This window comes from Tyto alba, unplaced genomic scaffold (genome assembly GCF_018691265.1).
Source record: "Tyto alba isolate M040663 unplaced genomic scaffold, T.alba_DEE_v4.0 Super-Scaffold_18, whole genome shotgun sequence".
In the NCBI taxonomy this organism is placed as follows: domain Eukaryota; kingdom Metazoa; phylum Chordata; class Aves; order Strigiformes; family Tytonidae; genus Tyto; species Tyto alba.
The window spans coordinates 16,800,901-16,816,888 of NW_024881280.1; the positions used below are offsets into that span (position 1 = coordinate 16,800,901).

The following is a 15,988-nucleotide window of genomic DNA, read 5'->3' on the forward strand; positions in this document are numbered from 1 at the left end:
GCAATGGTTGAGAAAGGAAGAATAGTGTTGTGTTGTGTTTTTTTTTTTTTTTTGTTTTGTTTTTTTTTAATAAAAAAAAAGGGTAGATTCTTACGTAGAGCTGGACAGCTGGAAATTGAGTTAAGCAGAAATAGCGGCAAGTTGACAATGGATTGTTACTAGTAAATATTCACATTCAGGAAGGAAGCGTGCACAATTAAAACAAAAATTAACTTTAAGTGAAGGAATTATGTTCAGTGACTGAAATTTCTCCAAGAAGGTGGTGTAGTCTAAGAGAATAACAGAGACAATCAGCTGACAGAAAACAGTTGATATGGCAATAAGCAATACCAATGGCTGCAGAAAGAATCCAATTAATTAACCATAAAGCAGAAGAAATATTTTAAAAGTAGAAAAAAACAGAAACCTTGACCAAGTAAAGCTTCCACAAATAGGAAGCCTAAAAAGAAGTTGTCTGCAACAGGCTTGTTTTAAAATAGGAGCTACTACAGAAAAAGGGCATTTCAAACATTTTTTCCAGCCTCTCAAGGCATTTTAGATAAGCAAAAAGGGGAAGACATCATGCAATCAAGTTGATTCCCCTACATCATGCAGGGGTTTTTTTAAAAGAAGAGAGAAAGGAGCAAATGGAAGGAATAAGTATTTCAACAGGTCCCCAGTAAGCAGAGAGGTGAGAACAGTCTTTATGAAATCCATTAAGAAAGTGACCAAGACTGAGCTGAAACAGTCTGAAACCCTGTTATGGGTACATGCTTACAATAGGAAAAACAGAACTGTAGAAAGTCACAAATACAAGTAACTATTATGAAATTTTCTCCATTAATTAAATTTTGAGTTCAAAGCAATAGTACAGCTCTGTGAGACTACGCAATCTAAATGAATGGTTAATACAATTCTTGACCATAATTCTACTGTTTAAACTGCTGCTCTGAATAATTCTAGCAGACTGCCTGAATGACACTACTCTCTCACTACACATTATTTTTCTTAATATTTTTTTTAATGAGTAAAGGTAGGATCAGATGATCTTTTAAGGTGCCTTCCAACCTGGGCTGTTCTGCCATTCTATGATTAGTATAACATAAGGACTGAAATGTGACTAAGCAAACAAAAAAGCCATTTTTGTCATATTTAAAAGGCAGATAGAGCCTTTAATGAAATCTATGTTATTTCTCATCACTTGGATCACAAAAACCCCACTACCACTGGAAGGTAATGATGAGTGCTTTAGTCCTCGCAGTATCTCAATATGGATGTTAAGACCTATCTTGCAAAATGTTAGCATCATGGTCCAATAGATCATTAGAGTCAAGAGTAGTTCTGCCAGCTTGTGTAGTTGCATACATTGATTCCTTCCATTCTGCTCTTCCCCTCCTGACCTTTCCCATGGCCAAGAAAAAAAGCTATTTGACATCAGCACAAAAATGTTTAACTAGGCTACATCAGTTTCTAGCTAGAAAACAAACAAACTTCACCTCTGGTTAAAATTGATACATACTGCTTTATACAGTCTGCTATGAACACTGATCAATACTTAAAGAAGTTGACATATCTACAGGCAAGCTTGGTTACTTTTTTTTGTTTTGTTTTGTTTGGTGGTGGTAAGGCATAGGAGAGTGGACATGACAGGAAAACTTTTCCTAAAATTTAAATTAAAAAAAAAAAAAAATAGAATTGATTTGGGAGTCCAACAGAATAAAACATGAATAGTTCACGGCATTATCAGTTAACACACAGAGTATTCTATCAGTTTAGAATCTTTCAAATTCCAAACTACAAACCATCCCTTCTTCTAATTCCTGACAAATTTAATCAAAGCATTTCTCCAAGTCTTTTCCAATTTTATGTTCTCCATAGTTGAGGATGATTTTTGTTCTTTTACTTCTCAACTACATTCCAATACAGAATGAACACTGGTTAAACAACCACCATTCCCTCATATGGTACAGGATGAAGGATGGTTTGTGTGTATTTGTATACTAAATTTATGTGGGTTAAACTTAAAGCTATTCTTAAAAGAAATCATGATATCTGAATAAAAAAAAATGAAACAGAACACAACTTATTCCAAAACTTTTCAAAAATCTATCTAGCCCTTGTTGCTTTCTTTTTAAGTAAATTAAACAAATTTCAGCTGGCAGAAATCTTATCAGATAGTATTTTAGACAGCTTTAGATAATCGCAGACACTTGAACAGTCAGATTTCTTCAGGAATCTGTCATTAATGCAAGTGAACAAACATTAAGGACTGGAGGCTGAAAGCTTTTGTTTATTTAAGCTTTCAATTTTCACCTCAGAAAAAAATACTTTGTGTAAATGCTTTAAATGCTTTGTGTAAACGCTTTTCTTGCTAGAAGTAAGAGAACATTCTTCTAACAGTTCTGTTCTCTTCCAAGTCATTGATCCAGTCACAGAAAACTTCTCTTGCCATTACTACTGTGTTCCATAAAGAGTGACAAGAGGCAGAGATTTAAGAAAACTAGCACAGCAGGGGCTGATATCGTATTATCCATGAAAAGCATTTACTAGTTATTTCATCCAGCAAGAAGTTTATGTTGCAGCTTCCCTTCCAGCTGAGCCTGTCCTCTGAAGACATGTCTGATGAGACAATATGGAAGGACAATTAGAAGCTTAAAGCAATTTTCCAATAGCCATCTAGATTTAGGGGATAAAATTGCCTAAGTAACATCACTGCCTGATGTGTATGTTCCACAATATTCTAAAGTTCCCATACCCATCCCCTGAAAATTTCACCTAAATCAAGTTTTCTTCAAAACACTAATGTTAAGAGAATTCAAATTGCGGTATGGTTTTAACTCCATCACTCCCTGAGGCTGCATAAAGTTACTGTGCGCTGCTGAGCTCTACTGAACACAGCAAAGAGCAGCTGACAGGGCGTGCCAGACTTTCTCTATGAAGTTGTTCCAGCCAAATAGTTACTAGAGATTGTTTTAACTTGGACAAATGAGTAGGCTCCTCCCTGATACAGGGCCAACAAAACTTTGCATAGTTTATATTCTCTCAGCCTCCCCACCCTTCATATGTTGCTTTTTCCTTCTTGTTAGGATATGCATAATCAGACTACAAAACCCAAGTTACATAAAAATCTTAATGTAAGTAGGCTGGAGGAAAAACACTGCCTGCTGTAAATGCAGAACAATAGTTTGCAATAGCATATATACCTGCATACACAAGACTGTGAACTTGTTTTTATTGCTACAGTCTGTAATGTTCAGATATTATAATCAGTGAGGGAGAATTGGATTAGTTCAAAATTCTCAATTCCCTCCCTACTGTATTTTATAGGTGGGGCATACTACTTGATTGGTATCTGAGCTCCTGTGGCAGCAGTTTGGATAAACTGGGGGATACAGGCAAATCACAGATGATCAAGCATCACTTCTGATCTATGCTTTTTCTATTTAACTTACTTTAAAAAGATTATTTATAGATTAAAGTCACAAACAGAAAATATTTAGAGATCAGAACTGCATTCATCATCTTTTTCTTTGTCAAGGCAACAATAAAACCTACCTAATGACAGAGAAGCTTGATGGAATATTATAATCGGTTTAGCAATTCCTTTGTTAAGTACTACTTGCGTGCTGCTCTGCACTGAAAATTATTTGATAATACAGTCTTCAAAGCTCAGAAGTATGATGAAAACTTAAAGGATTTAACTCCTACAGCTTGAAGGACTATAAAAGGATAAGATTTTAATCTGATGCTTATCTACTAAGAAGTCTGTAATATACCAACCACTGGTCAAGCAGAAGAACTCATGGATTCCTTCACACGTTGTTACAACTAAGAGCAGAGCTACACAGCAAACGACAGAAATGCCTTCTGAAGGGCAACAGCAAGGGAACAATCCAGATGTTCAGCCCATTATGATTCAAGTTCAACAATCTGTAATGCAGTGAGTCAGGGTATTATAAATAGCACTCCAGCACCAGAAAAAATAAGAAAACTGTTCAACATCAATCCTACCTCAAAGCAAAACACAGCAGTTTTAACTGTCACAGTATAACAGGAATGTTTTCCACCAAAGCTAGCAATTAGGGGATACTCACGCAGGCCTTATGTGCATGAACTTCAACTTAAAGGATAGTTACCATGCAATACTGTTTAGTATATCCTTACTTCTAGCTCTGCATTTTTCTCACATGTAAGCACCAAGCACTGCCAAAAGCCTCATTTGGACAAAGAATGAACAAGCTGCTTCCCAAGACAGCACGACATTCAAACATTTTAACCTGGCATTAAACTTGATGCAAGCATCTGCCACGTTCTGGGCAAGACACTGCAGTGAAATATGCTGTGCTCTCTGAAGGAAGCTACTGCCAGCTCTTGAGGAATACGAACCTACCCAGCACAAGTAATTCCAATGAATGGATAAAGCACTATGGAGCCAACATCCTCTTCTGAACATGGAGGGGAGAAAGGGAGTCTGCAACCTAACTACTTTGTGTAAGCCCTCACAGTAATTTTTGGATACCTCCATGGAAAAGGCTATAAATTCCAACTAAGATTAACCTCATCAAGCTTCCTTTATGAAGAATGGGACAACATACAGCTTCCAGTGTATAACTTCCAACATACAGCTTTGCAATCAACTTGTTTTATGCATAAAAACTTATTGCATCAATACAGGCTTCATATTTATGAATATTAAACCTATCCCTTGTAATTACTGCAAAATTTCAACTGACTAAACAAACAGATCTGATGCCTCACTTTTGCCATCAAGTTCTCTATGGTTTTGTTTTGCTTGTTCTTTTACTTTTCTTATTTTTCCAAGATAATCCCATTTGGGATTTTGAAAATCTTTCCAAGCTATCTATGTGTGCTTGAGGTAGATGGAAAAGCAATTCCAAGAGCTCAATTCTGAACAAAACTGAAGGCAACATTAATAACACAAATTCTCTGGATCAGTACATTTTGTAAAAGTGAAAGTGATGCACAATAGTTAACTGTTAAGCTTTATAAGTCTGCTACAATTCTATTCTGAAAACAAAAAACAAACAAACCAAAAAAACCAACACAACAAGAAAAAGAAAAAAGCTAAACAGCTGACACCTAGCTGCATACCTTCAACTCACAATTTAGAAAATATTTCCTTCAGGCAAATTACATCAAGTAGTGTGTTGGGAGGAAGTACGAGAGCACACATACATTCTTTCTCCACTTAAAAAAACCAAACCAAAACAAAACAAAAACAAACAACAACAAAAAAAACAGAACACAAACTAAAATCACAGTAATCTTAGACTAGATGCTTTCAAATATGAAATTCTGTAGCTTTGCTATAACAGGATTCCCTCCTACACAAAATTCTTGTGAAAAAGGACTGGTTGCATTAAGCTGAACAACTCAGAGTCAGGAAGGATCTGAGCATCAACATAGATTAAAGGTTTTATTCTGAATAAGGTCAATAAATGTACCCTACCTGCCAAAGAAGTTCGTAATTTCTCCTCTTATATTTCAACAAATACAAAAGGCTCAATAATGAAGAAGAGAAGGTTAATCTGGCTCCCACCCAAAAGCCACCAGTTTTTCACTTCTGTGATTTGATCACTGGTAAAGCTTTTCAAAGACCCTTAACATGACTTCAGATTTTTAAATTCTTTATATAAGACTGAATTTGGCATTTATTACAATTAAGAGCAAGTGATATTTGGACTTCTAAAATTCCTTTTGGAAACCATGGAGTTAAAGTGTCAGAAATGCCTAACAAAGACAAAACCTGTTCTGAAAAAGAAGAGAAAATAAACTTGGTTAGGAATTGTATTAAGTATCACAATCACTTATTATAAGTAGATGAAGATAATGATATTTTGACAGTTTAATATGAGCGCTACACTGAAAACATCAATATTGTGGCAAATTCATTGAGCTGTAATGCAATAGGGAAGCTGTTTGAGACAAGCATTACCCTTGTTGGTGCTGCCAGTCTTCCAAGACTCAAAATGAGACTCGCCTGAGCACAGCCAGTCACAGTCAACCAGTATTACTGGAAACAACTGCTTCCACAGTTTCTACAAGCCCTGAGGCTAGCAGCTAAGAGTAGATAGAAACTTCATACATAAGTGCATATTTAATACATATTTAGACACACAGTACACTACATGAATGTAAGCACGTTAAGCAACAATTCAAAAAATACTAGTGCTCTCCTTTACCCAACTTAATGGTCAGTTCAGAGCAAGAGGAGCTGGACATTGATTTGCCCCACATGTACCTGAATGTTTAAACTTTCACCTTAGACAAGCCATTACCAAGATGAAACAGTGATGGTTATGAACTTTACCCTTGGAAGAAGTGGAAGGAAAAGAAGCTTGCTTTGTTGTTTTTTTTTTTGTTTTGTTTTGTTTTGTTTTGTTTTGTTTTTGTTTTGTTTTGTTTTGTTTTTTCTCTGCCTTACAAAAATATTTGCATTTCACCACAAAGCACAGAACAAAACTTACATTGTTATTGTTTAAAACAAAACACAAAACCCCCAGCTAACACCTGAACCCAAGCAACACACATGCATGGTTAAAGGCTCATGGTAGAGAAGACTAGGTCTGAAACTTCTCCTGGACTTTGGTATTTCTGTTAGAACAGAAAACAGTGTTGTAATGGGCCTTAGTTCACTCCACAGAAAGGCTAATGATAATAATATACCTCTGCATATGTAAATTTCTATTTCTTTATTTTAAAAATAATTTAATAAAATTTAAATAACTTAAAAATTATCAAAAGCTTCTGTTTAAAACTTTTTAAGGTAACTGTTTCAAAAGGAGAAGCAAAGGCAGAGTAGACATCAGAATTCCTCCAAACTCCTCTGATGGTTCCTCAAGGCTAAAAGAAACCCTAGTAAAGACAAGGCAGGGGTGCTGAAGGGACCTATTTGCTTCAATTCTATCACTTTTAGTAAGGATTTTAACTCCCCTTAGACTGACTGAGGAAAATGTATCAATCTATAAAAGACGTACTTGATACAAACATGTTTCCCAAATGAGAATGTTATGCAGAAATTGCCTTTATATTAACCCTTAGTCAGTAAGCATAGGGTTTTGTTTGCATAACATTTAATGAAATTTTTGAATTTGATATCATCACTGGAAGTAACTTTTCTAAACAACAAATATGAGCACAGGTCCAACACACACTTGGTGGTAAAGAAAACAGAGCAATCTGCCACGGACACAACCCCCAGAAGGCACATTCTCATTCAGAAATAGAACAGATAAGGATTGGAATGATGGAATGATCAAAAAAGTTTTTTTCTAAATTAATAGAGCAAAGCAAAGAAGAAAGTGGAATGAGCCTACTCCTCCTCCAAACATTCAGAGTTTCAATACAAAAATAGACGTGTTGAAAAGGACACAGTTCTTGACCCTTTTAAATGTTTTCCACAGCCTTCTGACTCACTTTCAGGAATCCTCACATATGCCCTTAAATTTCACTGAAGAGTTTATGTATTTCAGCAGGCTTCCTGGAAAGCTTCTTCAGTAAATTAAGTATTTCCCCAGATGATTTTTCAAGATTGAACTACAGCTAGAAGAACTAAAACTGAGTAGTCAAATGTCTTCTAAAGCTCCAATTATCAACTAAATATCCAGCTGGTACGCTGTACACACCCAAAAAAGTGTTTCCCAGATTTTCTAATATGAAAATACAAACAACCAATATGGAAATGAGGAAACATGATACAGCATATATGAAATAGCATATAAAGGCTGACAACAATTGTGTATATTTACTTACTTTCTGGTGGTAGAACAATTACTGTATGAAGACTGAATAAAAAGGATTTAGGATGATTACACTTTACAAAGGTATATGTCAAGACACTTAGATATAAGCATACCGAAAGGTATCCAGCAGTAGAATGGGGAAAAATAAAAATCAGTAGTTTATTCAGAAAACAGTAGTATTACTGACTTTTTTCCTCTTTGTGCTGAAGCTACTCTAAAAAAAATGAATTTATGTAATAATGTATCAAAAAACAAAAAAAAACCAGCCAAACAACCAACCTAACAAAAAAAAAAAAAATCTATCAAGAAGTAAACGCAAGTGACCTCAGAGCATCTTCTTACCCTAAATGCAAAACCAGTCACCTTTAATGCCACTCCTGACACACTTCCGCATCTTCTTCCCAAAGGTCTCCAATGGCAAACTATATAAATTTTCAGTTAGATATACCAATGACTTTCTATTCTTACTTGTTAAAAAAAAAAAAAAAAAATTCCTCATAGCACCTTCGTCACTGTTCTTTATTTTTTTCAACTGTAATGTTAGGCTTAATAGTTTCATACCAGTAAAAGTCAACTGATGTTATTCGTCTTTCTCATGCACAGATTCTTGCTCACACATTTGCACCAGCTCAGCTGCATGAGCAATGGTAAAAAGCTTCTGTGAGCTGCTGTGGTCAGCTCACTACAGAGACACATGAACATCAGTATAGGCACTAGGAAGGCAGTCGGAGGCATCAGTCCACACAAGTCCAGGAATAAGCATGAAGTTGACACTTAATTGGAACCTAACTACATGTGCGCGGAAACCACATAATGTTACGTCAATTTAATTCCACCCACACTAGCAAATTGTATGACTTTGACTTAGTCAACATGAATGCAGAATTTGCACAAAATCTGTGTAGGTTAGATCTGAGTAACTGAAAGCAAAAGCAGCCACTGACTCTGAACAATGAGAAGGTTTGAGAGGGCTCAATAGCCAATCAAAGAAAGTTTCCAATGTGTCTGTACTTTGACACTAAAAAAGCCAGTAAAGAAGGAAAAGTACATTTATTTTCTACATTTTCTGCATTGCATAGTCCTATCTATTGAATTGTGGAATAGTTTCTCCACTGGCCATCAGAAAGTTATCAGGTATTTTCAGATAAAATGCAAAAGTGTTAGGCAGAGAACTGGTGATGGCAGCCACACTCTTTATACTGATGGTTAGTATTCAAGAAACAGGAATACTTAACATCCATCTTCTCTGAGGGACCAAATGAGTCTTTACATTAAAGCCACCATCTGCAACAGGTAGCTGCTGCATTAGGTACAGGTACCAGATATACTTCCCCTAATCCCTGATTGAACATACCAATCTATGCCCAGATGCTCAACCTGCTGTGCCAGTCTGGGTCCGGGGGGCTAAGAAAAGCACAACTGGCCTGCAGTTGTCTTCAAATGGCTGCCCAGTCAGAGCTTGCACAAGGCTGGACCACCATTTCGTATGCACGTTCTTCTGGGCTGACTGAATCTCTCACGTCAATCATGTTCTATTTTGCATAAATAAACATTCAGTGAAGAATCTGACACCTAAGTGGGTCAGACGCAAAGCGAATGCCCTGTGTCTAACCACGAGCACTAATGTATTATTCTCACTCCTTAATACAACATCTAAACAGAGGGAAAATGCTCCCCACCTCCCCAAATACACAGTAATACATCAAATATACACTATAGGAAAGCAATTACCGCATTGTCCTGGAAAATCAGCAGCAAATTAAGTTTACTTTGGTTTCTCATGTCCTCAGAAGGAGCCACAAGAACTCCCTGCACATCTCAATCTGAAAATGGGATGTTTTCTTCAAAAAGAAAAAGACTCAAACAGAAAATGAGAACACATTAGAAGAAAACTGCTTTCCAATTTTCAGTTCAGCTACCATGCTGAAAACTCAGTGGCACTTAACCTGCCCTTGAACTCCACACAACATTAGGACTGATTTCTGGCAGCTGTGTCAAGTGACCTTCAGCAGAGCAAGAGATATAGGTCATTCCTGGGTAATATTCCATTCCATGAGCAGCCAGTGTGGGAGCAACAACAAATGCGTATTTGGAAAAACTTCACAGCACCATTGGCTGTACAGGCAAAAAACAGAATACAAAAGCTTATGTTGGAAGTGTAGTTGAGTGGTGATGTTAGGTATCTACCTAAGTGAGCTGTAAGAGCACAAATGAGGATATTCACAGAACTATTTAAGGTAGTAAACCAAACCTCTGTCTCTCTGTATACTTAGAAACAGAAGGAAAAAAAAAAAAACAAACCTATTGTGTCAACTGCAATTACCAGTCTTTTCAAAGAGTCTGTGACATGGCCAGTAAGGTTAGATTTTTAAAGAAGGAAGAAAAACCCAACACACTCTCCTCGTGACTGTACATTTTGGCTTTTCTAGCACCATTCTTAATAGATTATATTTTTGCATAAAAGCCATCCAAAAAAAACCCCTGAAGTGACAATATGTTAATTTAACTTGGAGATGGCAAAGAAAGAACACTATTAAAAGTTGTAAACACTGGGGGAAAAAGTTCCACTCCCGGTTGTAAACAACTTTAGCTTTACATTCAGACCCCAAGCTTTTCAGCAGAAGAACTAGAAAGAGCCGTGCAGCTCAGCTGGGAGTGTTATGACACACAGGAATTCAGGTTCAAAACGAACCATCTGGTTCATTCAGTTCACTGCAACTGCAATAGATTTTTAGCCCTGAAAGGTCAACACCACGTCCATATGTACAAACTGGAACACTTCCAATGCACTACAACAAATTAAAAACCTTTTTAAACATTAGAAATTACTTAAAAAAACCCCATAATGATAAGGTGTCAAAGGAAATAACACAGAGAGAACTCTGCACAATGAAGTAGGAGAAATCGCCAATGTCCTATATTTCTGAAGTGACCTTTTAAGTATTTTGTAGTTAATTCAGAATTCTAAATAAGGCTAAGAACTATTTTAAACAATTATGTTTCAATTATATAAGACAATGGTGACAAAATTAAAATTTAGATCTGATCCAATAACTGTCACTAGGTCTGCTAGTGTGGAGGAGGTGATAAATATCCACTTTCAGCTCTGAATTTCTTGTCTTTTCTTTATGATAAATCCTCTTCTACAGTAAAAAAAAAAATAAAATCCTAGTTTTCATCTTCTCTGTTCTGCCTACAGCCACCCCACCTCTGTGTTTCCCATCTGTCTACTCCTTTCTTGCCGTTCTTCAACTAAATAACTCCCAAAAGATCTCTCTTGGCTCTGCTTGCCACTCTAACTTGGCCAGCCCCACCACCACATCAGGCCAGAAGGTTGCAGGTAACCCAGCTGCTCCATTTCCATGACTCTGGCAAGCGGTCTTGCTACAGCTTTCTTACTGTAACCTGTCTCTAGTTTCAGATGACAAGTGTTAGGTACACATTTTTGGAACATTAATGAATAATATTTCCTCCTACCCAATTCAGTATTTAGTATTGTCAAATAAAAGAAAAAAGAAAAAGAAAAAAACAGTAAAAACTTCAAATACAAATTTTAACGAAGATTTTCCCTTACTCTCCCATCTTGCTTTGTTCAATATTTGATTGTTTTAATGCTTCACTATCCCATCTCTTCAAGGCCTGAGGGCATTCTTCCTGCTCAGCATCCCTATTCATGCTTACAAAAATGCCAATGGACAACAACTATGATATAATGTATTTTCAATTCAACACAGTAAGGAAAACATTTAACAATTCATGCAATTTGTCAGTTACAAACTGAGCAGTAAATAAAAGTAGCCAGCACAATGGCTGATGTTTAATTTTCTGTACCATATCTTGAATGAAACTGTAACTAGGCAGGGTATTTTATATTCCCAAATATTTATAATTCCCTTAAGTCAGTTTGTGTATTTTTTCAGCTGAGGAATGCAGTTCTAAAGAGTAAATTATAAAATTCCTTTTATCAAAGGCCAAACTGAATTAGTCCAGGTAAACTAAGAACACAAAGATATTCCAGTCATTACATTTACCTAATACATAGCAAACCTGCGAAATAGGGGACAAGAGTCAAAGGCTGATAAAGGTGTTTCCAAGATAGATGTTGCAACACTCAGCGTTAAAGCATGTGTCACTTACGATGGGAAATAAAATCCAGAGCTAGACACCATTGTCTCTTATTCACTGTACTGAATCACAGAAAAATGGGAGGTCATCAAGTATACTCTGTTATTCCAAGATATAATTCATCTTGGACTGTTTGGTGACACGGCTAAACTGCCATCCCCACATTAAGTTATCCTTACTACTAAAGGAAAAGTTTTTCTTAATTTGTAACACTTCTTGCTGTAACTAAAACAGTTACTGCTTCACAGTCATCAGGAATAGCAAAACCCCCAGTTTATCCGTGCCACAACTTCCTTTAACCACGGGTGGCAGAAACAGTTGCTCTCTACCCCTTAGTTTTGTGCCACTGATTATTCCTGACTAAACAGCTAATTGCACTTAACCCTACTGAACTACATCATCTTCCTGATCAGACTGTCTGGAACTCTAATATTGCCCCCAAACACAAACACATCCAGGCAGTCCTCTCTCTAGTTACTTCACTGACAACTGAAATTACCAGTCATACAGTAGGTTCCGTAATATAAACTATAAACATATATAAAGCAAAAGTCTCAGATCCCTGCAAAACCCCACTAATAGTGAGTCACACGAGGGCTCTCCCAATACAGTTATGCAGCTTTTTGGTGCCCACCATATAGTAACTTTATTTAGATCCTGAATGCTTGTCCTTATCATCAGTGAGAAACTCTGCTGAAGTCAGGACATCTGCTGTTTCTTCCTCACTCATAACGTTATCCTGTTGCAGAAAGACATTACAGGCATCTACAATCATTCAAATCTCTTAAAATCCATCTTGGATGCTACATATCAACATGGGGGTGGGGGAACTGAAGGAGGGCTAGGTTCCCCAGAATGGCAATTAAAAAAAAAAAAAGCCAATCTGTCTACTGAATAGAGTTAGGCTACAGAAAATTATAAGCACAGATCACACATCTAATCTTTCCTCATGAACATGGGTATTAACACCTGCGTACTCCACAATTGACTTCATGGCCCTAGAACAGGATTGTTTTTTAAAAGATAACATAAAAAAAAAAAATTGGACTGACACTTGAAAAATTTGACTGCTAAAGTAAGAAGAGTTGAGCTTTGTTTCAAAAGGTCAGTGATTTGAACATTTAAGGGATGGGACACCTAGATTCAGCCTCCTCTGCAACCTGAGAGGATTGAAACCTGCAATCCTTACAACCAAAAAGAGTATCCCAACCATAAGTCTAGGGAACAGCCTAGGTGAATCAATTTTTTAAACCCCTCCTTTAAGCCCTACATATGGGCAAAATGACAGTAGAACACTGAGCTGGAAATGAAGTCTTCTGTTTTGTCTCACTGCCCTCAGTCCTCGTGTGCATATACTCTGCAGCTTACATTTTAACATAAGCATTTGTACATATGCATACAAATAACATTTCATTCAATAACTGTACGTTTTGCATGCAGGTATGTGATGTCTTATACAAAGTCACTCAGTAGAGTCACTGAATTTTACTTCCTATATTTTGAAAGTTTTAACACAGTTTTCAGTGGAGGAAAAAAAAGGAAAGAGTCCATGAAACACTATCTTCCATATAGTCCAAAAATAACTGCAGTCTACTGAGATTCATAGAGCACTTGTTCCTCTGACCACTAGCTGTACTACCATAGGATGCACACACTCAAAGGGAAGAACTGATATGCCTAAAAACCGAAGCCACTAAATCACCCTACAATACTAAAGATATTCACACACACTCAGTTGGCAGACATAAAAGCAACAAGGGATTTCTGCCTTTCTAGAGGGCTATCTGGAAGGGCTGGAAACCTAAAACTGCACTGAATGTTTACCTCCAGGCAACTGAACTCCACTTTAAGTTAGAAAACAGCTATAAACTACAAGTAAATCAAAATCACAAACTTTCCCACTGCCTTGAGACATAAACTTTAATTAAGGTGAATTTCACTACAATAACCAGAAAGTTCTCAAAACATTAAAAAAAAGCCAGAGACCTACGATACCATAGCTAACCGCAAGTTACCCAATAAATAGATTTCTTTTACACGCTTAAAAACATATTAATTGAACCTTTACTTTTATTATAAAGGGTAAAAATATAAAGCAAACTATCATACAGCTACCACCTACCCTGTTCTGAAACCCAGACTCTCATGAGTGCTGGTTTGACTTTGGAGAAACTCAAATTTCATCTGAACACATTAGCAACAAATAGCTCATTTCTCCTTGTTCCCCATGACCTCTCACAAAATGTGTCCTTATACATCCTTTTCTCCTTCACTCCAAATAGTTCTATCTTCATCCCTTTTAAAGTCAGGTGATTGACACATAGCACCACTGTTCTATTCAATGGACTGAAAATATTCTGGCTGAAAGTTGCATATTTAACTACCAAATGAGCTGATAACATAGAGGCAAATATGAAAAGAGGAAAACATTTGTTTCTAACAAATACTGTCAAGGCATTAAATTAAAGTTCAATGTAAAGTTCATCTCTCCAAGAAAGATCTTAACCTCAATAAGCAAAGACTGTTACCAAATATTCTATTTGTTCGTACTCTGCATCTATGCTGTGAGACACCACCTAATTTTTTTTTTAAACAATTAAAATTTTTTTAAACAATTAAACCACCTGTTCAATGTGTCTAGTTTTATTATTATATGGTATAAATATTAATAGCCTTGAGCATGTGGTTTCTCAAGAACAAAGGTATAAGGGCCATAATTCTCTGGTTACATCGTTAAGATTCAAGTCACCCCGTTCCTTATGGCTATGGATAACATCTAATCAGTTAATTAAAGATAAACCTAAACAGATAACTGGATGTCAAAATCATTAATCTTACCTGACAGGCAGATGTATGTTAAATATTCACCCTGACCCCCAGTAGCTAGGAAAGGAATCTTTTTTTTTGTTCTTCTTTTCACTTGGACGGCTCCCAGCATCCTTTCATCATGTGGGGCAAAAATTTCTTTGCTGATTGCAGACTTGGCATTCATTGTAGATCACAGATATAGCGGACTGCTGCTCTCTAAAAATAATAAATAAATAAAAAATTTTAGAAACTCCTAAGTTATGTGAAAGTCCAGTTAACTTACGTGGGCGTTAGCAGCTCTGACCTTCAAATACAGTTTTTAATGAGTCAAAGAATTTAGAAGATAATTTTGGGCACTCAGAGGCAGAATTTTCAAAGTATCTAAGAGTCTTCACTGAAGTTGTTCTTCATGCTTCTTAATTTCTCTTAAACTACTTTAGCTTGGGCAGAAGCTGTCCACACCAGCAATTCAGTATGATGCAAAATCTTCTCAGAGTCAACCTGTTACTTCATGCTTCATGAAAGCTTCACTAATTCCCTCTCTGATAACTGGAGGGAAACTCATCTGTCCCACATAAACAAGGAAAGCACTGCAAGGGCATAGGCAGGAACACTGTGGTTATGCTGGCAGACAAGAAGTCTCATTCACAGAAGATACAGAAAGCTTCAGACTCAGTAAAACTGTTCCTTCAGGAGCACTGCTCTTGGCGACGGTTCCTGTTTAAGCAGCTTCTGCACCTCTGGCAGCTTTAGCACCCTTATCCCCTCAACTCCTCTGTAATTAACAACTGGGCAACTGCACAGGAAACAGCATCAGAGAAACCATCAGGGTTAATGCAGACAAAACCACACCTCCTCTTTTCTGCTAAGTAATTTTGACCCAGGTCAGTTCCTCAGTGTGTTTCATAAGAAAACAGCACAGCAAACTCAGGAGACATTTGGAGAGAAAAAAAAAAAAAAATGTGGAGAACAGGGAGGGAGAAAGAGGGAAGCTGATTATTCAGGCGTGTCCAGCAAAAGAAAGGTCGACCTAACCACAGCTTACAGAGGAGCCTAACTAAAGGAGAGAGAATGCAATTACAGAGGGGACATTAACAAGCTCTTTATGTAGACAGCACCACAATTGTAACTCCAGTCAGTTCTGCAGTGAAATATGTTAATAAGTACATGGATCCCACTGATAGAGACAGCTGAATGCCCCTTTTAGTAGTTCAAATATAATGACGCTACAATACACATACATTGAATTCCACATCTCCATATTATTAAGACTAAAGCCCACAGATCTTTTTTGACATCCTTAGCTTTCTTGG

At 36.7% G+C, this 15,988-nt stretch overlaps 1 protein-coding gene across 10 annotated transcripts in view; it reads right to left on the reverse strand.

The window, feature by feature from the left end:
* The window catches only part of STXBP6 (syntaxin binding protein 6), a 121,698-nt gene that overhangs the window by 69,121 nt on the left and 36,589 nt on the right, over nucleotides 1-15,988 (reverse strand). For 7 of the 10 annotated variants that reach the window (XR_006165159.1, XR_006165160.1, XM_042791060.1 and 4 more), the window contains one exon: nucleotides 14,706-14,891. Coding sequence is in view for 6 of the 10 variants with exons in the window: in XM_042791060.1 (XP_042646994.1) it covers nucleotides 14,706-14,859 (154 nt within the window). In the remaining 4 variants the exon portion in view is untranslated. Of the gene's footprint in view, nucleotides 1-14,705; nucleotides 14,892-14,979; nucleotides 15,216-15,988 lie in introns of those variants that run through there. The other 3 variants (XM_042791059.1, XM_042791062.1, XM_042791063.1) reach the window with 3 other exon arrangements.